This window comes from Centropristis striata, chromosome 23 (genome assembly GCF_030273125.1).
Source record: "Centropristis striata isolate RG_2023a ecotype Rhode Island chromosome 23, C.striata_1.0, whole genome shotgun sequence".
Taxonomy (NCBI): domain Eukaryota; kingdom Metazoa; phylum Chordata; class Actinopteri; order Perciformes; family Serranidae; genus Centropristis; species Centropristis striata.
The window spans coordinates 18,421,564-18,447,476 of NC_081539.1; the positions used below are offsets into that span (position 1 = coordinate 18,421,564).

Sequence of the window (25,913 nt, forward strand, 5' to 3'; positions counted from 1 at the left end):
GCTCCTGCAACAAGCTGCCACTAGTGCAGCACCATGCATTTATGTTGTGGTTATTGCCGGTAGTGCACAGTATTTGGGTTTCGTTGAGCCATTTAACATGAGCCAAGCTGTTTCTCTTCTATCAATTTTGTGTATTTTAGATGAGTGAAAAACACAATTAAGCTAGTCTCAGATTGGTGGATGAAAGAATTTTGAATTTAGAAAGTATAAAATTAAATAAATGTTGAAAAATGTTTCCTTTGCGCAACATAATTTTAGCAAACTTGTCACAAATCGTACGTATCTCTGAGCAGAAACGATATTGGCGGTGTGGGTGGTGGTGGGGTGTACATATTGGCCAAGCATGCAGGCCAGTGTGCTCCTCAATCGGAGCCTCTTCGCCTGGCACGATTCAAACAATCTTGCTGAGAAGCTGAGCAGAGCCAAGTTAACTGGTTATTTAACAGTTAATGAGTGTCAGGCTACTGAAAGCAAAATTAACCAAAACTAACATCCTTATACTATGAACATACCACAGCTTCTAGCTATTTCTGTACAAATGGACATAAACTCCTCAGATAAGTCAGGCGTAATAAAACAGGTTTTCTGAGCCATGATGAGTGGAATCTGCTCCAGCCAAAATAAACAAAATGAATACCAGAATCATGTTGCATAAATCCATTTTACATACTTTTGCAAGTCAATGCATTTGCAATTTCCACAGCAGCTTTTATGATAGAAAAATATGTGGGAAACATTCTGACGTCAGCATGTGTTTAATTTACACACAATGAGGGTGTTGGTTTGTCTCTGTGTATTATTCTTGGCTGGGAGTTTTAAGTTATTACCTTTGTTTAATCAACAGAAAATATATGTTACGACACTTAAGCGTGTGTGTTTTCCTTTGTGCATATTAACTTTCCTCACTGGATCAAAGTGTCATCTTACCAAGCCTACAATTCATCGTCTATAGACGCTGAGCTTGTGTGTACGCATTTACACACACAAGCATTTAGCTGGCTGTATATGGTCTGTGACTGAAAGCTTCCAGAGCAAGTTGTGTGTGTTTCTCTGAGTGAGTTATGAACATATGTGGAAAAGTGTGTGCGTGCACTTGTGTGCGCTCCAGTCAGCCAGACTCATGGATGTCTGCCCATTAAGACACAGACCCATCATAACATACACAAACACACAGAGATATGAACATGTGCATGCAGAGGTATGCACGAGCGTGATGCTGCGTACAGTACGTAAGGAGACACGCACGTACTGACGTGCATGTGCACACACACCTGCAGATGATGAGATGGGCCCACAGTGATAAATTGTGGAATGCTATCTGTTATGTGTATGAATGATGAATGTAGTAAAGTGAGCCGTGGAAAAAGCCTTCTCTGACAAGTTAATCTCCAATAAATTCTCCAGACTTCAACATTAAGGAGAGAGAGGAAGAAAGAACGAGGGAGAGAGGAGTGAAAACAGAGGAAGGAGGCTCTTTAGGGGTAAGAATATAATCGTTTGGTAACATGAATCCTATTACAGAGGTTTGAAAAAGATGAAAATGCAGCTTCTTCCATTATCTTCTTCAATCGGTGTGTAAAGAGAGTAAAGGACTGTGTTTGTGCTTTGAAAGATATGAATCTTTGTCTGGATTTGTCAAGTACACTGGTTCATTTATGCAGAATAAAGGCCTGTGGGTTGGGAGCCTGTGATGTATGGTGTAATCATGCTGTCTGATCAGTGGGCACTGCGCTCGGTTCATCTATTGCGAGCTGTCAGGCCTCCAGCCGAGGGTGAGGCCCTTCGATGGCGCTGGAGGAAACAGACGCTCTTTCTCAGTCTCTCATTGTAAAGAGATATATGCTCGGATAGATCGAATTTCTAACAATTTCCAACTTCTCCCATTGTCTGGAAGTGTGTAACCACACACATGAGTGTGTATGTTCAGTTGATGGAAACTACCAATTACAAACAACTAGCTTTGACCCTGAGGGGGCAAAGATCAGAAGGTCGCTTACACAAGGTAAAGCTTTTGTAACCACATAACAATGAAAGTTCTCCTTAGGTTGTGATGAAATTCATGATTTAATAAATGCATTTAATGGAGTATGAGCCATTTAATTTCCTAACATTCTGAAATATGTGTTTTTAAAACCTCTACAAGTACAATGTTTGATATGCTTGTTTGCTTTGATTGGCAGCTTTCAGGGTGAAACGAGGAGGGGAAGGCCCTTTGTCAGGGTAAAAAAATCTAACCCACAAGAATCCTGCTGCTGGTTAATGATCATTCTCTGGCATTGCCATTTACCCCTGAAGCTATCTGGACAGAGGTGATCCCTTTCTGAATTTCCTCTTGAGGTTTTCCTCCACTTTTTAAGCTTGGCACTGACAAGAGCTCTGTCTTCCACTTTGGTCCAGACAGAAATATCCCAACAACTACTGGATGGAATGCCGTGAAATCTGGATCACATATTCATGGTTTCCAGATGAAGTATCCGAATGAATTTGGTGCTTTGACTTCTCCTCCAACACCACCATGAGGTTGACATTTGTGGTTTTTGAGTGGCATATTTCATCAGCTACTAGATGGATTGCCATGAAATTTGGGACAGACACTCGTGTTGCCCACTGGATGACTTGTAATCACTTTGGTGATCCCTTAACTTTCCCTCTAGTGCCATCACCAGGTCAACTTTGGAGGTATGTGGAGTTACTCTGGAGTTAAGTGCTAAAAACATTATATATGCTAAACATTAACATGCTGAGGTTTAAAAAGTGTTGGGTAAAACCTTTCACCAAGTTTCCTCGCCCAGAAAAATCTCATGGTCACCCAGAACAAGGGCCAGAGCAAGCAACCTACTCTACCTCATGACATAATTTAAAATATTCAGCTGAAAGAAATGGTGCCTTTAAAGTGCTCTTAAGTGCTCCCATCTTGGCTTTTTCAGAACACCTGTTGTTTCCAGCTAGGAAAAAATGCTCTCTTCTTGTTTCCTTATGTTTTCAAGTAACTTTAAGTAACTCCTCATCCCCTAAAGACCTTAAGCTGGGTCTGGACTATAAGCTGTTTTAAACCTCTGATGTCCTTTGACACACTGTATGTGATTTTGGACTATATAAATAAACATGACTTGCTCCAGCCACCAGCCGAATTCTGGTTAAAACAACAAATTTGGCAAATGTCACCTGGAGCTCTTACTTCCTTGGTGGCTTGCTGATGAAATAGTCAAAGTTCCTTGTTACTTTAGGGATTTTCCAGCAACTCTGACCTGCAGGCAGGAAAGAAAGTCGCCTGATGTGCCAGCATCAAAGGAACATTACGGCATCATCTCATTTGCGATGATTTGGCGGAAACTGAAATAACGAGCATCTTAAAAACAAACCGTCTATTCTCCCGTCCAGGCTGTCTGTTTTGAGTGCATGTTTGTATGCATCTGTGAGTGCATGCATTCTAAACAGGCCTAACTAATCATCCCAGGTCCCAACTCAGAAAACAGCCTCTAATCCACTTCCTTTAGGGACAAAGAAACAGGAGAGTTACGCAAGGCCTGCGATTGATCGGCGGCACTAACGTGGAACGACCTCTGACATCTGGCTTCTAAAGCTGGATGGCACCTCTTCAAATGCTCCTCTTTATTTGAACAAACACGAACATGCACAAACTAAAAAGCAATCACAGTCATAGCAATCATGCAGCAATGCCTCAATTTACGTTAAGCACAGAAATATGCATGTGCACGCCCATGAACAGGAATCTAAACAGACATGAATGGGAACACACAAATACATGCACAACTCCATATCATTTGGACTGTGTTACACAATAGTGTCAAGGTAACTGCAAAAACAAATACTTATTAGGTATGCTGTCATGTTACTCCAGTTAAAACCACAGAACACAAGCACTGCAGGACTAAGAGCTTGATTCCCGACTAAGCCAAGTGCAGGCTGTGGAGAATCAAATAGCACGGAAATAACTTTGACTTTCCTATAATAAACAAGCCCTCTCAGCCGAGGAACTCTGTCATTGTTGGTGAGAAGCAATTAGAGGTCCAAGCCGAGCCACTTCAGCGGGGACATCAGGGGTCAAGAGTGTTTAAAGAAAACTGTTAATATACCTTTCAATTCTCCAAATGGCAGGGGGTTAGGGGCAAACAAAGCTGCCACTCTAAAAACTTTGAGAGCACTTTGCTCAAATCACAGTCTTCAGACTGTGTCTGAAAAGTCTTCAGACAGGGAAACAAAGTGAGTTCCAAGGAAGCCAGTGCAAATACATGTTAAAAATAACTGCACTGAGTGGCAGGAGAAACAGGATTGTGTGCTTATAGATAAGAAAAGGTCTCATGCCTCTTGATCCCGCTACTCCTAAAAATGGCATTTTCTCCTGTACTTACCTCCACCTAGGACAGGGGTCTACGAACAAAAGAGCCAAAAATAAAACAAAGAAGTTCGGAATGGAGCCGCAAACTTTATTTTGAGCCTTGCAATGACAATAAATCAGCCTTCAAAGTCTAAATTAGCCTACCAACATTACTCATAGGTCATAATGAACATTAATATATTTTTTGTCAGAATGCTGCAAGGATCCAAAGGCAAATGAGAGGTTGGACACTGAACAAATATTTCAGGAGATTTGGAATCGAAAGCTAGCCTAGCTTGGGAAAGTCAAAACTACTTAAAGTTGTGGCATGAAGTTGGGAAAGTATTGGGACTTCCATACTGCGATGCAGGCTTTAGTTGACTAAAATGTTAAAACTACAGCTATCTAAGCTACATGTTTTACAATTGAAGAATACAAACTGCACTGGGCCTACACCAATGATGAATTAAGATTAAAATGCAAAGAAATAACCATTTCATTACGTTTAATTTTCTGTCACATATGACTCTGGAGCCGCAGGTTGCCTAACCCTGACCTCGGAGATTATGTTTTGGGTTTCGGTTTGTCTGTTTGTCAGCAGGAATACAGAAAAAATGCTGGCCTGATATATATAAAAACTTTTTTTGAGTGGATCTATATCACAGGGTGGAAATTATTTTTCACTTTTCGTCAACACTGCAAGATAGGGCATGGCGTTGACAGAGATCTGCACTCTCTGAATGCCCTTCTTGTTCTTAAAAGAGCACATAAGAGACTCACTCTTTTAAAATAACATTTGTGTATTTAAGTGCCAGTTAATGGAATAGTTTAACATGCTCATTTAGTTTTATATTGAGATTCAGGTGAGATGATTGATGCCACTCTAATACACTTTAAAATGAAGCTACATCTGTCAGCAAGTAACCTTATTGTTGCTTAGCATAAACAAAAAAGTGTATAAAATGAATTTATGGCTTAATGGTTAATAGCCAGCCTTTCTTGTGCAAAACACAATGATGTTTCTGTGAGCCTGCCAAGCAAGGTGTTTTGTTTTTATACCACAGAACAGCACCAGGCTAGTGGTTTATACAGCGAATGTTGTGCATAAAATGAAGAGCACTATTTGGATTCCAAACAAAGTGCCAGGTTAACATGCTCTCCATCTCCCTGTGCTGAGACCATGCTGGCACACGGCTGCTATCACTACCTAGTGTTGAGAATTACATGTAATATGATCAATACTATCAAAATACAGAGAACAAAAGCAAGTGGAAAAAAACAAGATGATGCTGCATATTCAAATTTGCAATATGCTGTGCTGGCACTTGAGGGTATTTGATTTAAAGTTTTGCAAATGGGCTTGATTGTGGTGTAAAAACATCATCACTCAGTTTTGCCAAACACACACAGACACAGGCATACGCACCAACACGCACGCAGAGGGCCACCATGTAAGCAGAGAGACTATGCGCCAAGCCAGCACAGCATTAACGGTCTGATTTATACCACAGACAAAACTTGTTTTCGAAGATCGCTCTTCACACAAATATGCCGCAGAGTGCAGCTGGAAGCCATCACCCTGCCGCAGAAATCAAACGTGGTGGGATTAGCCATCCCAAAATGTATTTTCTAACGCAAATCCCAGAGTAAACAGAGAGTAGAGGAATGAGACGATGACAAGGAGGTTGGAAACAAACTGTTAGAGTCTTTGAACGTTTGTACCAGATCAGGCGTTTGATGTTGATACAGAGAGATGAGAGTCAGCAAAGGAGATCAGGAAGGGAGGAGAGAAAAAAAAGAGGGAGGGAAAAAAGAAAGGGTAGAAAGTGCCAGACGGGGTACAAGGTGTAGTCGGCACCATTTGAAGTGGTTTGTCTACACAGCCAAAGAAGGAAAAGGAGAGAGAGAAGAGCAAACAACATTAAAGTGTGAGAAATCCTGGGAACTGCACTGAATAGATATCAACACCAGCCACCCGCCAAGGATAGTGTTTTCATTAACATGGGATTTCCAACATGGAAGTTCTGATTCCAGCACAGCGAAGAGTGTGGGCCGGGCCCTCCCTTCTCTCTAAATCCATCTCCTGAACTAAGCCTGTCCTGGCTAGATTACATAACTCAGCTGATTGCTATCTCTGCCGTGTTATTGCGTTTGGATTTAGCAGGTGGACAGAACTGATAGATACAGTAGATACCACTCAACTGTTCCAGACACAATCTGGAACGTTATAGTATGTTGACCTTTGATCCCTTCTGCAAGAGGATATTAACAATTTCCAAAAGGGTGCAATATCCTGTGTCACTAAGACTTAACAACTGGCCCATATGAACTTTGGATTGTTGTTTTTTCTTGTACTTTTCACAAGGCAATAATAATGAAAATTTTAATTTAAATAAATGTCCACTGAGTCGCTATTGATCGCCAAAGGAAATAACAAAATTATGGTTGAACCTATGGGCCACTGATGAAAGTCCTTGTCTTTGCATTATTACAAGCTTGAAAAATTGCAAAAGGTGCTCATCTAGAGACTGTTTTTTTATAGCACAACAGTGGTAGAGAAGGTAGGCGGAGCTAGGGACAGGAATAATTAATCGATAATTGATTAATGGTTGTTAAGTATTTGGTCGATCGCTTATAATTTTTTTAATCGATCTGTGTATTTTTTATTTTTTTATTTTATCCATGACTGGGTACCTTACTGTATCAAACCTTACTAGCATGTATTACTAGGTTTAACTTTTCCCAACTTATTTAAACACTAAACACATTTAAATATGCAAGATTACTGTGAAAACCAACCTCATGCCTCTTCGAGGGCTATAACATAAAACAACTCCTTGACGTTATCTTTACAGTTAAATCTCAGTTGAATTAGTTTTATGATCGACAGGATCAAGTCTCTTTTCGTCCTTTCAAAATAAAAGCATCCATCATCAAAACAGGCGTTTGAACAGTACTATCTAATATCTTTTATTTTGCCCATGTATACATAGTGATTAATTGATTAATTGATTGTTGGAGTTGGCAGGTTTCTTCCGAACACCCACCCCTAGGTGGACCAAGACAACTGCTCTTCAACTCACATGTGCGCAAAGCAGAATACCATTTTCTCTGGTCTCTGCTAGCGATGCGAGTAAATGGTTAATATGGCCGCAAAAAAACAAAGAAAAGAGAGATGGCTACATACAATGAAACTTCAAGAACAAGTTAAAGGAAAGACTGATCCAAAAAAACGCCACTACAATTACCGCTTAATGCTGTAGGAGCCACCAAAGTGAACAAAACAGAGATCTTTGAGATTGCACTTTTAAGGTCGAACATAACAGCGATCCTGCACTCACGAGAGGTTGAACTCTGGACTCAAATAACATGAACTAAACAGGTTGTGTTTTATGCAGGTCATCAAAACTCTACAGGCTGCTTAAAATCTCTGCTACAATGCACAAAGTGATTCTGTCATATTTTCCATTTGCACAACCACAACACAACCTCAGGAGGGGTGTAATTTGTAATTCATGCTGAAAAAGGTGCTACATTCACTGTACATGCCAGTTACTTAGGAATATGGCTTACTGCATTATGCACAGCAAAAATAATGAGATGCTGTTCTGTGTCATATTGTTTTTGCACCTTTGATTCATCTAACGTGTATATATATAGAATTACATGATGCTTGCACCGCCATGCTTCACTGTCTTCACTGTGAGTGAAGAAAAACAAAAAGAACAATTTTACTCTCATCAGTCCACAAAATGTTCCTCCATTTCTCTTTAGGCCAGTTGATGTGTTCTTTGGCAAATTGTAACCTCTTCTACACATCATAGACTGTATACACATGCCTTTTTTTTAACAGAGGGACTTTGCGGGGGATTCTTGTAAATAGATTAGCTTCACACAGACGTCTTCTTACTGTCACAGCACTTCCAGGTAACTCCAGACCGTCTTTGATCATCCTGGAGCTGATCATTGGTTGAGCCTTTGCCATTCTGCTTATTCTTCCATCCATTTTGATGGTTGTCTTCCGTTTTCTGCCACGTGTCTCTGGTTTTGCTCTCCATTTTAAAGAATTGGAGATCATTTTAACTGAACAGCCTAGAATTGTTTGCACCTCTTTATAAGTTTCCCCTCTCCAATCATCTTTTTAATCAAAGCACGCTGTTCTTCTGAACAATGTCTTGAAAGACCCATTTTCCTCAGGCTTTCAAAGAGCATGTTCAGCAAGTGCTGGCTTCATTCTTAAATAGAGGCCACCTGATTCACACCCGTTTTTTCACAAAATTGATGACCTCACTGATTGAATGCCACACTGCTATATTTTTGAACACACCCCTTTCAACTAATTGCCCAATTGCACAGCCTTAAGAGCGTGCATATCACGAATGCTGGGTCTTGCTGGTTTTCTGAGAATCTACTGCACCTACTGGTACCTTGTTTGCCATGTAGCAATAAAAAATACACAAAAAACCTGGATTAATCTGTTTGGTCACATTGGACTGCTATTATTTTGAACACTACTGTATTTAGTGTGTTTACTGAATAAAACCAAATTTTTTGTTGCATTATATTTCTCTTCATATATTATAGAGATTTCCATCTTTTTTTAAATTGGTCAGAATTTGAAAAACTTTTCTGGACCAAAGTCTAAAAAAAAAAACAGGAATATATATAAAATCAAATCAAACCAACATGCACAACACTGTGTCACTCATGTCAGAGGAATCATGCTCAATATAAAAGCAGCATGTGATCACACACACACACACACACACACACACACACACACACACACACACACACACACACACACACACACACACACACACACACACACACACACACACACACACACACACACACACACACACACACACACACACACACACACACACACACACACACACACACACACACACACACACACACACACACACACACACACACACACACACACACAAAAAACGTCTTTCATCCACACTTCCATTCTCTCTCTGCCCCTTTCACTCCCCTCTCCTTTATTAACTTGCTTAACCACTAAAAAAAACTCTTCTGACAGTCCACATTCAGACATGGACAAACAGAGTGAGCCGCTCTGATAAACAATCCGCTCTTCCAAGAACCGAGCAGGTTATTGGAAATAAAAAACATGTGAAAAGGCGGGGAAGGCATGACGGAGAATATATCTGCTCAGAAGGAGCGGATTCATCTTAGTCCAGGTGTTCATCACTGCTCTGTTTGAAGGTGATGGAAATAATGATTAGGTTTCCATCAATCATTGATCCTCTATATAAAAATCTCCGGCTCACTTTAAATGGAGGTAACAGTTAATAATCTGAAGCGGTGGCAGTTTTTGATGACTTTATTAGGTAATGTGATGGCAGAGTAAATGGGCAGCTGGTGACTGCAATGCCGGGGTCAAACCCTTCAATTTCACAAACAGAGACAGAAATTATTCCGCATCTCTACTGCACAGTACAGCGTGACTCTAAAGAACTTGCTTGGAACCACTTTTTTTTTCATTAGCAAAAATTGTGGATAGTACCTGGTACCAATTCCTTTTTTTGGTACCAAGCGAGCTGAGCCAAATACTGGAAGGTGGGGATAAAACAATCGACTTATCAGAGAGATCATGGCTCGTCAGCAATTGGATGTCAAGATGCAATTGGCAAATGTTTTGTGAAATTGGCAACCATTTCTTGGCCTTTGGTTACCATCAGTGGCAACATCTTTCATGCTTTTACTGGTGGGAGAGAATGGAAAGGGGAGACAGAGAGGAAGACATGCAGCACAGGGACCTCGGGCCGGGTTCGAGTCCGCTGAGACAAGACCCTTAGTGGTATGCAACCACTTTGTCATAAAAATAAGGAAAAACAAAAGCAAAATGTGCACCCCAAAATAAATACATTTCTAATAGTGTTGCATTAGTGACACTGCATGTACATTGGTGCATTTACATACAGACATTTTTTAGAGACAATGACAATTAAGTTCTTCGACTGTGGGGTGAAAACTCCCACAAACCAATCAACAATACAAACTAATGAGCAAAATGATTCAACTGATGATTAAACAGATGAACCAATACAATAAAACATTTCATTATTAAGCTGATTGCATCAGATCTAAATTAATCAAAAAATAAGGTGACAAAAATGGCAGAGAGCGCATACCACTCAGTCTGAATCATTATCGCAGCAGACCTGGGTTCGAATCCAGCCCTTGGTCCCTTTGCTGCATGTCTTCCCTTCTGTTCCCCTCTTCCATTCTCTCTGTCACCGTCAATAAAGCATAAAAAATGCAACAACACATCGATAGCAAGTGCAATTTTTTATACAATTGAACAGATTTTTAAAAAAATGCTGTGGTCATTTGACAAAGTGCAGTGGTTCCTCTGTTTGGTTGTTGATGAAAGAATCCAGTAAGAGTCCGTTTGAAGAGGATGTCACAGTAATATCTGCAGTGGAAAACGAAATAGAGAAAAGCATCTGGTACCAAGAGTGAGTCTTGTTGAGCCCAACCACGCAGTGGAAATGAGCCATTAGAGATTTAGATTTGTAATTTTGTGGAAGCAAAATAGAAGAAATAAGAACAGAGGAAGCAGTTATGATGGAGGTGCAGAAAGACCAACACATAAGAGTCATTAACCAAAGAGAGCAAAGAGAGAAAATACAGGGACAAAAAGAGAAAGGGGGAGAATCTGTTACGTGGCTCTTACTCCGTACTTCTTCCTTGGACCATGTGTTGTCTATTACCTCCTGCTTCTTTGTTTCTGCCCTACTTCCAGCGCACATACCCGCCGTGCCAACAACACGCCAGCCAAATTAATAGGAAATACGCACACACACACACACACAAACACATTGGAGCGAGTGCCAGCATCCTTGCTCCAAGCTGGCGTGCGTACAACACACTGTTGCTTATCCAGTCAGAGCTTCCACCAGAGGCTATTTTCCAATCAAATCAAAAGAAGGGCTTAGCAGGTAGGCCCGGGCCTTTGTCTGTGGAGCTGGATGGATGAAACAGACACTATGAGAATGTCCTCAGTGCTTTCTTAGTTGCTTTAATCCAGTGTTGGGCGGTCACTGTAATCCGCTCACTTGGATAACATAATTACATTACAAAAACAAAGTTACTAATCAGACAAGGAGATTATTATCAAATTACCAAAAAAAAAAAAAAAATCTTAAGGTGGATCTGAGCGCTCGTTTCTTGCCGAGTGTGGTCGAGAGAAAGCCGGCCTGACACAAAGCGGCACATTACGTGTCCAGTGGAAAAGCAGACAAGTGCATTTTTTGGCAAAAACATTTAGAGTCTGTGGTGGTTTATCCCACAAAAACACATAACAATACATAAGCCTTAAAAAGTCTGCCTAACATGGCTTTGTAGGCAACCAGCGGTTCTCATTACAAACCCACATTATATGAAACATCCCCTCAATAGAACACATATTGTCTCCATGTCTCAATTACAGCCTGGATTCCTCACTAAAGAAGCACACACGCACACACACATACACACACACACGGAAATATGTGAGTGATGCTTGTGTGTGTTTTTACTTAATCAATGCATGTAAAGATGCACAGACAACAAATATATTTATTCAAAGTTGGATATGGATTGTGCAGTATGAGAACAGACTTACACTTACACACAAACAGGCTTAGCCCAACTCTTCCATTTCCACTAAACAGAACCTGCTGTGTGTGCGTGTGTGTGCGTGTGTGTGTGTGTGTGTGTGTGTGCGTGTGTGTGTGTGTGCATATGTACAAGTGTGTTTGGGCTTGGCCAGGCAGCAGAGTTCTCTCAGGTTACACACACACAGGAAGGCTCAGAGCAATAACAAAGGCCTTTCAAAGGAACCCTCAGCAGGTTAAGATAAAATGTTTTCGCTCAAACTGATAAAAAGCATCTGCAGCTTAAATGAACAGGCAGTGGTATCAGTGGCATGGTATGCACCGCAGATCGGCCGGCACTGAAAAAAACAGACACCGGGCTGTCTCTCTTTGACACACACACACACACACACCACACACACCACACACACACACACACACACACACACACACACACAGAGTTCTAACAACGAGTGTGTGTTTCTGTTCTGTGTGTGTGTCCAGTCTGGTAATGACAGAAGCACCTGTGAGGTTTAGTTCCAGCTCTAAATCCATAGCCTGCCAATAATGTCCACAGTGAGAAACAGAACACGGATAGTGTGTTCTCGAGCAGTTCTCCGTTAGACCACTTGCCCTGTAGGAGCACCACTCTCATTACTCTCTTCTTCATGAAAAAGTATTTTCTAATGCACCACTGCCTGCGTTTACATATCTAAAATATTAAAGTTTTTGCCCTTATTCTGAAAAAGACAGCATTCCTTACAAGCTATTTACATGGCAATTGGAAATTATTATTCCACATATAATCTAATAAAACTTACTAATATACCCCAATCAATGTAAAAGCTTTCTCTGCTTTGTTTGACAGGGGTTGATGCTCCAACATGTCGTTTATCACATGATATCCAGAAAAGTTGTGCTATTTTGCTGTTAACTTCTTTGCGTTAAAATAGAAGTTTTCCACCAGTGGCGGTCTTGTGTGAACACAATGTACTTCCTTTTATTCCTTAAACCAACTTCTTGGAAAGGTTGGTGTCTCGATATTTGGGCATATCCAAAAAAACCTGTTGATGTCTAAGTCTTTCATTAAGTTTAAAAGTGGGTGTGTTGCTCTTTTTGACCAGAAATGTGGGCTTTTCATTCAACCCTGCAAACTATTGGCTAGTTGGTTTGTGTACAACTACAGGAAAGCACAAAGCTGACCATAAAGAGGGAAGAGGCTGTAAACTGATACAAACTGCAGTAAAACCCAGTGCAAGATGCATATTCCCAATGCGCTGCATACATTCACAAAGAACGGCAAATTCAGAATAGCCAAACAGAATATACATGTGTGTGAAGAGCACATGCTATGTGTGTTTTGATACAGAAAGCTTGCATCATGACTGAAGTGGTGGTGGTGGTGTGTGTGTGTGTGTCTGTGATTGTGTGCAACTCATCACCACACAGGCTGACCAAGAACCAATTCTTCTTCACAGCAAGGGCCCAGAGGGAGAGGAATCATGGCAGGAATGTGTGTGTGTGTGTGTGGGGGGTCATATTTATGCATGGTCATGCTAACATCTGTGCTGTCACTTCAGCATGTGCGCGTTGTACGACTGTACCACAGGGTGTCTGCAACTTTAACCAACTTTAAATTTAAATTATGGCTTTTATGACCTAATTTATGGCAGTTAAAATGAAATACAAGCCTACATTCCACAAGTGGAATAAATGTGAAATTGGAAACAATTGCATGCGTATCAGCATGGAGGCCGCCTTGATGGGGCTTTTAACCAGGAAAAACAGAGCACTAACACAGTGCAATGTGCAAAAGGAAAATTATGCTTTTTTTACAATTATGGTCTCCCTGTCCTAACTATGGCAATCATATCTATCAGTTTTGATAACAGTGTAGCCACCAGATTACTTTGGGGAGTGTGCTGGGATCTGAGAATAAAGCTAAGCTCAATGGGGCAAGAAACATGAGCAGCCAGACGATCAGAAAGGTTGTAAACAAAATGTAAAGCCAATATTGTCTGGTGCATGCGGACGCACATTGATGTTATTAATTTTTTTTTAAATGGCAAAACTACAGAAGACGATGATTGCTGTATACATGTTTACACCTTTTTCTGGATCTACAGACACCCTAGAAGTAGCATGTTCACGTTCTTGCATCTCACCTGGAAGCCCTGGATGCGAGCCAGGTAGTCCAGCTGCTGTGCAGGCTGCACCGAGACGCCGCAGGGCAGAGCCGAGTTCTTCCCCTTCATGGGCATGGAGGCGTCGGCTGTGGGTGACTGACCGTTGAGCAGCAGCTCCCTGGCCATGGTAGCAGTTGGGCTGGATGAGGAGCCTGAGGCGCTGTAGTATGGAGTGTGTCCCGGGGGCAGCGGAGCAGAGCAGGGCCCCATGTCTTTGGATGTCATGTAGTTGACGGAGCCGCTGCTGTTGCTGCCGGCGCCCGGAGCGCTGCTCCCCTGCTTCCTGCTGGCCTCCATCTCCTGGTAGACGTCTGGGCTGAGGTGGAGCAGACCCTTCTGGGCTGGAGAGGTCAAGGGAGAGGTGGAGAGTGAGATGATGGGGAGAGAAGAAGAGAAAAATTGAACAAAATAAGGGTTGGATAAATGGACAGAGATGAGAATGGACAAGCGGAGATGGAATCTATAAATGTTATTTCTAGTATAGATGAGGTCACATGGTTTACAGAGGAGCAGAAAGGGACGACGGTAGAAGATTAGGGGACAGAGAAGAGAGCAAATGGTTATAATGGCTCCAGTTATTAACTGTTGAAATGATTTGCACACACATTCCTTTGTCACTCACTACCAGACAATGCCAGGGTGCGTGTGTGTGCCTAACTGTGTCCACTTGTGTGTGCAAGCGTGTGTGCTGGCTCCCAAACTGGCATTCCATCACCGAACGTAGATGACAGTTTCATGTGGTTTGGCAGTTCCGAGCACTATCAAAGTGTCTGCTGGGAAACACACACACACACACACACAGACACAGACACACAGACACACACAGACACACACAGACACACACACACACACACACACACAGACACACACACACACACACACACACACACACACACACACTTTCTTTTTCACTCTCAAACACAAACAGACACAAACGGAGCATCTACCAATATCAACACAGCGGCTATGACTTCATCATTGACGGGAAACAGCACCGTCAGCTAACCGGCATCCTGCTTCACTTATAGCGTCTCTTCAATACGCGGACACGGAAGCAGGTTGGGTCTAAGATCAAGGTGCTCGTTAGAATACTTCGGTGGCTCGAGGAAACGTCCCGAGTGATTTGGATCCGAGAGGCCGAGGCAGCTCTGACCAGCTTTTCTTTAACAGGACGTAGCTCGATCCAGATATACTGCGGTTATAGCCAGCTGAGCACAACAGCACTCCAAGTCTCTGTTCCGATCCAGATCCATTTGGATGAATCTCATTCGTTTATGTTGGCTTCCTCGCACTCTGACATCACTGTCCAGAAATGGTTGTGACAGGTGGAAGGAGGAAACAGGTTGAAGTTCAACACTTTCTACGCTTTGTGGCTTGCGATGAAAGTGAGAGGAAAGAATATGAGATGTGAAAGATGAAGAGATGTGAAGCGAGAGAAAGGATGAAAGAGAAGGATGAGCTGGGAGCCGGTTGAGATGGAAGAGGAGGTGGGGATGAGTGGATGTGAAAACCATGCGGAGCCTCCGAAGCCCAGCCAAGGTCACCAGAGACAGGAAGACCAGCTGTGTGTGTGTGTGTCTGTGCGTATGTCTGTGTGTGCTTGTTTGTGTGTGTGCGCACTGGCCAACAGCTGGGAGAAAGCGCTGGAGTGAGCGCATGACTGACAGGCCACTTCCTGTTTGAGTTAACATTACCATCACACATACGTACACACATACAAAGACGGAGAGTTTTGCACACTTGTAGCTTACTCTTGTCTAGGGTTTCTGAGACCCTGCAGACAGTATTTCCAATTATGAACAATGAAGTTTGCCTTCCTTTCCAGAGGAGCAGAAAAGCTGAAGGAAACAGCAATGAAACCCAGGACATATTACTCATACTACAACAAACTGCCCCATGCCAGCAATGACACAACTGTTAGGATTTTTCCCCCCTCCCAATCATGATGACAACTTTAATTAGAATTTACGCAAGTAAAACTCGCAGGCCTGCACATTCTGAATGTATCACAAAAAATGAAAGGTGTTAGCCAACATGACATCAGCTGTGGACAAAGAATATTATGTTGGAAGAAGGGGGGGGGCAGTGAATGTAATCCATGTGAGTGTGTGTGATTGTCTGCCTAAGTGTGCGTGGGCGTGCCTGTGAGGATGTTTGCATGTTTGCATGTGATTGAGTGCTTGAAGCTGGTGTCAGATGGCAAGCAAGAGCGTGAGAGCAAGAAAGAGCAAGAGCGAGACAAAGGAGGAGAGACAGTGAGGGAGAATAAGTAAGAGTGACGGAGCGTGTTTGTGCGTGAGGATGTTGGGTAGAGAGATTGTGAAATTGTGTACATGAAGTGGGAGCGAGTTAGAGAAAAGGGGAGAGAGCAGGGGAGAAGCACAGTGAGGCTGAGAAGTGGGGGAATGAAAAGGAGCAAAGGGAGAGTGTGTTTGTGGTGCTGGTTCCAGGCAGTTTTGGAGGGGTCCCACCCAGACTCGGCGTCCGGTGGGCCAGGGGAGCGCTGGAGGGAAGCCAGAGCCAAGCATGAGACTGATCGAAAACAGATAGGGCCAGAGCCCGTTGCTATAAATCACCACGGTGGAGCAAGACCTTCACATAGTTCACACACGCAGACACACACACACACACACATGCACAAGCACACGCGCACACACACACACAAACACACACACACACACACACACACACACACACACACAGCAGGAAATGAAATGTGGCAACTCGAGTGAAAAGCCCTGCTGCAATACCCATGGGAATAGAAGGGAGAAAAATCACTCTCTCCTTACTTCTTTTTCTTCTTCTTTCTCCTTACACTCCCTTCCTGTCTCCAAGCCACCCTGTTTGTTGTAGCACTGCATCCCACAGATCACACACGGCAAAGGACAAGAACCACACACTTCAATCACACACACACAATGATTGCTTGTGGGTGCTCGAGGTGTGTGCACGGTTTATGTAGAAGAGCAAGAACTGAAGGACAGAGCGATAGCCTGTGTCCCATTTACCTATTTTCTGCCACTTTGCTTTACATAATGCGCATTGCTCTTTATGTATAGCACAGCTGGCCAATGACAGCTCAGGAGGTGTATAGAGAACAGTTTGTACATGAACTCTGGTACAAACAACCATTATGATACAATGAAAAACAGTATAATAAAATATGATGTAATGGCTAATATATAACAATAATAATATAATAATGGTTAATAAACCACACCATTATGACCCAAAAAGATTTCCCCTGCATCACACCCATTTGTTATACTATTTATGGCCAAGGTTGTTTTTTTTTCCAAAAGCCATTCTGCATTGCATTATGTAAGTGATTCTTTATTGTAGTTATTCTGGTAAAGGGGTCTGCCTTCCATGGATGGTAGGGAAAAGTGATACTGATATCAAGCCAATTCTGACTGAAACACCTGGTTCAGGTATCAGTGACAATTGGGTTGATCTATTCAATTTTACATTCATTCATTCATTCATTATCCTTTACTGCTTATCCGAACTCGGGCTGTGGGGGGCTGGTGCCGATCTCAGCTGACATTGGGCTGAGTACACCCTGAATATGTCACCAGAAGAAGAGGTTAAACAATGAAGTAAGGTCTGAATTAAGAAAGGCTAAACTAAGGTATAGGGATAAAATTGAGGCTGAGCTGAGCAGTAATAACCTACAGAAAGCATGGAATGGAATGAAAACTATGACAGGAGCACAGAGGAAGGGGAATAATAACATTTTATTGGATGGTTTTACGGACAAAGTTTTAGCAGATGATTTGAACCATTTTTACCTCCGATTTGGAAATCAGGATTTTACTGCACAAACAGGTGTTTTTAACGCTACACTGTCTCCAGCATTTTCTATCGATGTGGATGATGTGGCAAATCGTTTTAAGAAAACTAAGGCTAAGAGTCCTGGGCCTGACCAGGTCTGTGGTAGAGTACTTAAAACATGTGCGGATCAGCTGAGCAGCATTTTTCACTACATCTTTTCACTTTCACTTGAGCTGCATAAAGTACCTAAGCTGTGGAAACATTCAGTCATTGTTCCAATTGCTAAGAGGGGCTCCCCCAAAATACTCAATGATTTCAGGCCTGTAGCTCTGACCTCTCTTGTTATGAAGACTTTTGAAAAGATAATCAAAACTGAAATTTTGTTGCATGTTGAACGACACCTAGATCCACTGCAGTTCGCTTATAGAAGTGGCAGAGGCGTTGAGGATGCAGTTGTCACTTTATTAAACCTTTTGTTCAGGCATCTTGAGGGACAGAAGACACATGCCAGGCTCTTATTCATGGACTTCTCCTCAGCTTTTAACACTATCCAACCCCATCTACTTGCTGATCGGCTCCTCCATCATTTTAAGCTGAATCAGAACCTAATTGGTTGGATAACTGACTTTTTAACAAATAGGACTCAGTGTGTGAGAGTTAATCATGTTTATTCCAGTGTGCTCTCCTCTTCCACCGGCTCTCCTCAGGGTTGTTGCTTGTCACCGCTCCTTTTTATTTTGTACACAAATGAGTGCCACAGCAGCTTCAGTAATAGACACATTTTAAAGTTTGCTGATGACACAGTTATTGTTAGTCTTCTTCAGGGTGACGAGCAGGAACATGGGCCTGTTGTTGATGACTTAGTAGCCTGGTGTGATGTGTCCTCTCTTGAGCTGAATGCGTCAAAAACCAAAGAAATGATCATTGATTTTAGGAAGTCATCCTGTCCTCCACCTCCAACAGTTGTTAAAGGTGCTGTGGTTGAGATGGTGGACAGCTATAAATATCTAGGTGTGGTCCTCGATAACAAGCTGTGCTTCGAACCACATGTTGAGGTTACCTCCAAAAAAGTCCAGCAGAGACTGTTCTTTTTAAGGAAAATGAGGACCTTCCATGTCTCCTCTGAAATGATGACTCTCTTTTACAGAAGTTTTATTGAATCTGTTTTAACCTTCTGTATTGTTGCATGGTTTGGAAACCTGAACCTGTCCAACAAGAATCGCCTTGGTAGGCTGGTCAATACTGCTGGAAGGATTTCAGGAAGGCAGCAGGAAGGCGTGATGTCTGTGTATAACAGACAGGTCCTGAGGAAGGCTAACGCCATTATGGATTGTCCTGATCATCCTCTTCAGAATGAATTTGAGCTCTTGCCCTCAGGCCGTCGTCTCAGGGCCTCGAGGTGGAGGACTAAAAGACTCCAGGTCTCATTTATACCAACTGCCATTTATTTAACTAATAGAAAGTAGCCCTCAAATTGCTCATCTTCACAAGTCTGTTTCTTGCACTCTGCACATTGCACTTTTTATCTATACTAGGTAGTAACTCTCCATTTAGGGGTATCAGCTCTGCAACGAACATGTGTCAGTGATTTTATATGCGTATGGCGTTTCTTTGAACTGTGTTTTATTAGATATTTATTGGGTCTTATTATGTTATGTTATCGTTGTGTACCTTGTCTTGTATTGTTGTGTACCTTGTCTTATGTGTCCTGCTGCAAAACAAATCTCCCTTCAAGGGACAAATAAAGTGATTCTGAGACTATCACAGGTCAGACACACAGAGACAGACAACCAATCACGCTCTCATTCACTCCTACGGGCAATTTAGAGTCACCGATTAAACCTAAGCTGCATGTTTTTGGACTGTGGGAGAACATGCAAACTCCACATAGGAGAGCCACAGGCTGGATTTGAACCTGCATTATATACTGTAATCCTAAAAAAAGATCCTAAAAGATCTATTTTATTTTAAGATTTTATATTTAAGGTTTTTTATGCGAGTTAACCAACTGCAGCATTTACTCGAATAGACAACAACTCAGTCATTTTAAACATTCTATTTATTTGTTAATTTTTTAGGACAGCAATGTTCAAGTCAAGATCCTTCGCTCCTACAGCCATCAGGCTGTCTAATTCTTCTTCAATAATTTACAGAAGAGCTAACAGACTAACTGAATTTCCCCTTGGGGATAAATAAAGTAATTTTGATTTGATTGGATTTGATGTTGCCTTACACATGAAATAATGATCCCAGGATCTCACTTCCACACAGTGAGGCATACCGATTATTAATGAAACAGTGGTATCCAATCAAAGCCCAAGTATAGGTTTTTGGACTGAAAAAGTCAGATGGGTAAGTCAGAATTGCGCCCTACTAAATCTGTGACCACCAGATTTAGTGATGTCACAGTGTACTGACACGTCCTGGATTACACTTTACACCACTGAAGCAAGGTGAGAATATAAACCACTGGAGGTCAGCAAAAACAAGCTTGTCCTCTGTTTTAACTGGAACCTTAAAATTCTAGTAAAATTCAATTTAATGGCGAAAAGGAGCCTAGCTGTGAAACAGCTCCTGTAATTTAAACACTTGTAAAGTTTGTAAAGAGCTGACAAACAATTCTCTGCTATTTCTTTTCTCTAAAAAAACACACTCGAGCACAAATAACACATTATCACTGTTTATCATATAAAAAATGTTACAATCGTTCCGATGCCAGAGTTTGTTTTTACTGAGTACACTGCAATTCTGCAAAGTGATTTAGTTATTCCCACTTCTATTCAATAAACTGCGTAGTCAATCAAAAACAACGGACAAACCAGAAACATCTTCCATTCAGCAATCACAGACACACAGAAAACTGAGACCAGCTGCGTCTGTTTGAATGAGTTGTAAATGGTGTTTATGCAATAAACATTATTCAGACATTAGCGTCGTGTGAGTGTTGTGCGGTTTGGGCAACTTTAAAGAGGTAATTAGCAGATAGTTACGCCTCATGCTGAGTGTGAGATAAACTATGAGTGGGAATGGCACGGGACCAAAGACACGCTCCAAGCCAACAATAGGAATAATCACCAAATAAGGAAGACTTTGTTTCCCACGGGGCTCTGCTCTGGAGGTATTGGGCAATGCCTGGAGCTTGGGCTACCATAGAAACCACAACCACCAAAATAGTTTATCCAAGAGAACAACCATTTATCTATAAACATAATTTAGATGATATATCTTTCAGAGAATTGGACTAAATCACACATATGAGTGCTATAAAAGTTGTGGCAGGGCCTTAGTTCTCATCTGGATTGTGTATATGGAGTCCGTACCAGCATTGGGCAAACAAGAGTCCTACCAATCTGCTTTGTACTTTTCAACATGAAAAAGCTGAAATATCACATTCACTTTCCTCTCTAGACTGAATCTGGATACCCCAATGTCAGAGCACTGCAGCGCTGCCAAAAGCCTCCATTAGACCGGAGTGACGACAGCACATTCAAATCCAATAAGGCTATCTGTTTGTTTTCCACTCTGCTGCTCCACATCTCACACACTGTTCATTTGTCCCCTTAACTGCTCTTTTTCAAGCTGCTGACATTTGCTTTGCTGGCATCCAGGACCAAACTGCTTGCAGAGCGTCCTTTTATCTCACTGGGACATCACAACAAATTGAGCTCAGATATTACGAAACACGTTTATCTGCTTAAGCAACACCATGACAATGAATTCTTTACCTAAACACCTGTAATAAATACTAATTTACTGCTACCATGTGGAATAAATGAAAAAATAGTATTGCTGCCAGACTTTACAGAACGGGAAAACAACTGTAAATAGAATGTGAAGTCTTGAAATAGTGTTTGGTGAGAAAAGGGCTTTTTCATTGTTTTTATTTTGATTACAGGCAGCCAACTAAGCAGATACAGCTGATAGACACCAGCTGTTTCCTACAAAACTGCATCCCTATGCTTTTCAGCAAAGGGTCCTTGAAATGAAATGTCATTTAAGGCCATTTCATTCCCATGTAAAGTTATACATAAATCCTGACATGGAACTATTTTGTATTTGTCTTCAGTTAAAAATGTCCACAAGTGGAGGATTTTGTTTCATGTGTGGTTTCATTGTTGACAGAGACAGATGTACACAGTCTTAGCTGCATGTTTACATTCAGTTAAACAAACATGTTATGGTCAGCTTATTGCAGAGAGGGGAAATCTGATGTGATATAGCAGCACTATACCCGTCATAAAATTGACTGATTTCCAATACACCTTGAGACAGTAGACAGCCATTCTAGCAGCTCTATGGAGTTGCTCTGAGTGCTTTGAGCTACATGCTAACATGCTGATTTTCAGCAGGTATAATGCATTTCAGAACCAACCAGCTGTCGGCCTGGCAAGGATTTAGTCATTATTTTTAGGGTCTAGGTGTTACCAGTGGACATCTGGGCCAGGCCTTTCTCTTCCACGCACCAGTTATTGTTTACAGTCCAATTAGCAATTGGAGACATGAAAAGTGGATAGCTGATGGGTTCCACAATTGCATTTCGGCCAATGCACTCACCCCAATGGTTTTACTCTCAACACAGACTGTATTCAACCAAAGCCTTTTGCAATGTGTCAATGCTACTGGGATACACATGGACTACAACTGGAAACCAGAAGGCTTCCAATAGCTGTCCTACAACTGTTTAACTGTTAACACAAATATCTAATCAGCCAAACACATGGCAGCAACTCAATGTATTGAGGCATGTAGATATGTTCGAGACGAGCTGCTGAAGAAGTGACTTGAATGTGGCATGGTTGTTGGTGCCAGACGGGCTGGTCTGGAGTATTTCAGAAACTGCTGATCTACTGGGGTTTTTACACACAACCATAGGAAATAGTGAAAATATCCAGTGAGCCAAAATGCCTTGTTGATGCCAGAGGTCAGAGGATAATGGCCAGACTGGTTCAAGATGATAGAAAGGCAACAGAAACTCAAATAATTGCAACCAAGGTCTGCAGAAGACCTTGCAGAAGTGGACTACAGCAGGAGAGGACCACACCACCACTATAATATGTACGCAAATAAGGTGGCCGGTGAGTATAGATTTTGCATTTATATGCAGATACAATGTCAACCATGCTTACCATCTTGGATAAGCTCGTTAACATGGAGCACAAAGGACAGTTTAAGACAATTGGAATGTTATTAGCTTTACACTTATATGGTTATAAACCAAAGCATTGGACAAATTGGAATTTGGACCTGATGGTAGAGCTAGACAAAAAGCCAATTGATTACCAGTGATATTAAGTTCACCCTCAGGGGGACGTGAATATCTGTATCAAATCGAATGAAAATCCATCAAATAGCTTTGACGAGACGTTTCACTAAAACACAAAATAGTCAACCCTAATGGTGGCGCTTGAGGAACGTTGGGATCGCCAAAATGATTATGGTTCATCCTCTGGAGACCATGAATGGCTATACAAAATTCCATGACAATCCAACCAAAAATTGACAAAATATTTAAGTCTGTACCAAACTGGTTGACCAACTAACTGACCAACTTGGACACACTTTTAAATAATTCACATGTAAAAAGAACTATAACCTGCATGGCCAAAGATGAATAGCAGTGACAACCTAATCAAAACTTCTACATCAGTAATGGTTTAATATGAGCTTCCTTTGTAGCATTGTTTGGAAAGATGAGACGTTCTACTGCTTTTTCATGAAGTCTATTTTGTCTACAGCTGGTATTTGTAAGAGACACACAGCTAAGTGAGATATATCTTGCATCATATATATCCTCATATCATATTATCATATATCCTGCCTCACTGTTGTGTCTCTGTGTGTAGGATTATGGGTCTGTGTGTGTGTGTGTGCATCTGTGCTCCAGTGTGCTTCTTGTGTGTTAATCCTGAGTGAAAGGCTACGTTTTTTTGCACAGGAAGGCAGTGGGGGGACTCCCCGGAGGGCCTCAGTGTGCCGGCCCTGTAAGCCTGTGTGAATGAGCCTGAATTCGCAGGCTCCCCACGAGGACGCACGGCCGATTAAGCTGACAGTCAGAAGCCCATTGACCAGTCACAGAGATTAAACGCAGGGCCATCTCGGCGGCTAAAACCACCTGCGGGATGGAGGGAGAGATGCAGAGCCGGAGAGGAGGAGGAGAAGGAAATGGATAGAGACACAGGGAGACGTGCGGATACTCACTGTTACTCGTCGCTTCGGTAAATGACGCCTTTTGTCCGTTCCAGCCTTTGTTGTCCATCTGTAGTGATGCAGAGAGGAGAGAAAAGGGGAGGTAAGAGAGATGTAGATTCTTGAACAGACAGCTTCTTCACGCATGTCAGACGAGTTCCTTCCTACTGTTTGGGCCACAAAGAGACGAGCGCTCACAGGAGGGGATGCTTAAGGAGCCTAGTGTCTGTCTACGCCAGCTACTTAATTAGGGGGTTGTCAGTGTTTAGTAAGTTACAAAAAAAGGCTCTTTTTCAGTGTGTTACTGCTGTGGTATGCACCTCTGCCTGCACTAACACACAGCCACAAACACACGTGTGTGAAACAGAAAAACAAATAATTTCTGATGTGTGTGACAGCTGAGGAGATGACACGGCTGTAAACAAATGCAACCCCCCATTTAATACCTCCCCCCAAGTCTCTTCACACTTTTGCACAGATCACCCACAATCCCACGGTGGGAATGTAGAGCAACAGAGCTCCCAAAAGAAAGGGAGGCAGGGGAGGACGGAGAGACAGGAAGAGAGAGATCTAAAAGAGAGACAACCTTTTCTGCAAAACAGGAGCTTGGCAAACACGGTTTAATCATTCCATAGAGCCTGGGGTTGTCTGAGGATCTAATAAGAAGACGGCTGTCCACCAGATTCTTGTTTTCAGAGTTGTCGGGACAATAAATAGTCATGTATCAGCCACTAACTCAATTCTGTCTAAATATTCTGCCTTGAGTGTAACCAGAAGTGAAACTCAGAATAAGCTTAAACAGTGAGAGAACATCCATACAACTAGTATTCAAAAAACGATACTCAATATCCAATTTAATACTGCAGCAAAAAAAGAAAGGCACACGAAACAGTTTTGGTACGGACACACACCAGCACATCTGTAAAAGTGTTAATTTTGAATAATATTATTACTATTCTTAAACGTGCCATATGTAATTTTTGTAAGGGATCTCTCAATCACATCAACAGCAAAAGATGGAGCAACGCCGTCATTGCAATCAGTTTTTCCAGGCTAGGGTTCCTTCAGTGTTCACCAGACAGGGTTTTTGTTTTTTTTAGTGTGAGCTGAATTATCCACAAAAGTCTCCTCCTCTCCAAAACAAATGAACTAGGTGGTTAAAACCAGGAAAAACACTTAATAAAGCAGTTTCACCTTAAAAATCTGTGTTTCTCCAATGCAGTTTGGCACGTCGGTAGAGGGGCAGCTGACTGAGCTGCTGCTCATGTTTCTCTGACATCAAATTGACCTAAGAGATCCCCCCTCTCCAAAACAAACAGAGCAGGTAATTTAAACTAGAGCCTGAACGATTTATCCGATAGCGGCCGATAACAGACATATCAATATCTTTCGATATCAACTTATATGTTGTCTCATATGCACCGATATGGTGTTAACAGATAAAACAATGCAATGATGCAAACAGATGCAAATCTTGTGTGCAACATTTGATATTTTCTTGCACATGCAAGTGGAGCATCTTCAGTGTGTAGAGGGTTCAATACTTTCCCAGTGATAAAGTTTCAAAAATTTGTAAGCAGTCATTACATAAAAGAGATCACTGAAAAATGATATACTGTTTAGTATGAGTAGGAAGGCAAAAGGGGAATATTGACTGCAAACTCGGTTGTGTTTTCTTTGGAGAAAACAAGTCAGCTTCACAGACACTGATAAGAGCAAGTGTCATCCTTTAGCTATATGGTATGTATGGCTGTCTGCATAAGATATACGCAGCAGCACATATCTAACTAATGAGCTGTCGAGGGAACGATGAAT

At 41.8% G+C, this 25,913-nt stretch overlaps 1 protein-coding gene across 5 annotated transcripts in view; it reads right to left on the reverse strand.

Moving 5' to 3' along the window:
• Positions 1 to 25,913, reverse strand: part of stau2 (staufen double-stranded RNA binding protein 2) — a 103,738-nt gene that overhangs the window by 32,901 nt on the left and 44,924 nt on the right. For all 5 annotated transcript variants that reach the window (XM_059326808.1, XM_059326807.1, XM_059326809.1 and 2 more), the window contains 2 exons: positions 24,111 to 24,168; positions 14,118 to 14,479 (listed from right to left, as the gene is read on the reverse strand). In XM_059326808.1, the coding sequence (XP_059182791.1) occupies positions 14,118 to 14,479; positions 24,111 to 24,168 (420 nt within the window). The remainder of the gene's footprint in view (positions 1 to 14,117; positions 14,480 to 24,110; positions 24,169 to 25,913) is intronic.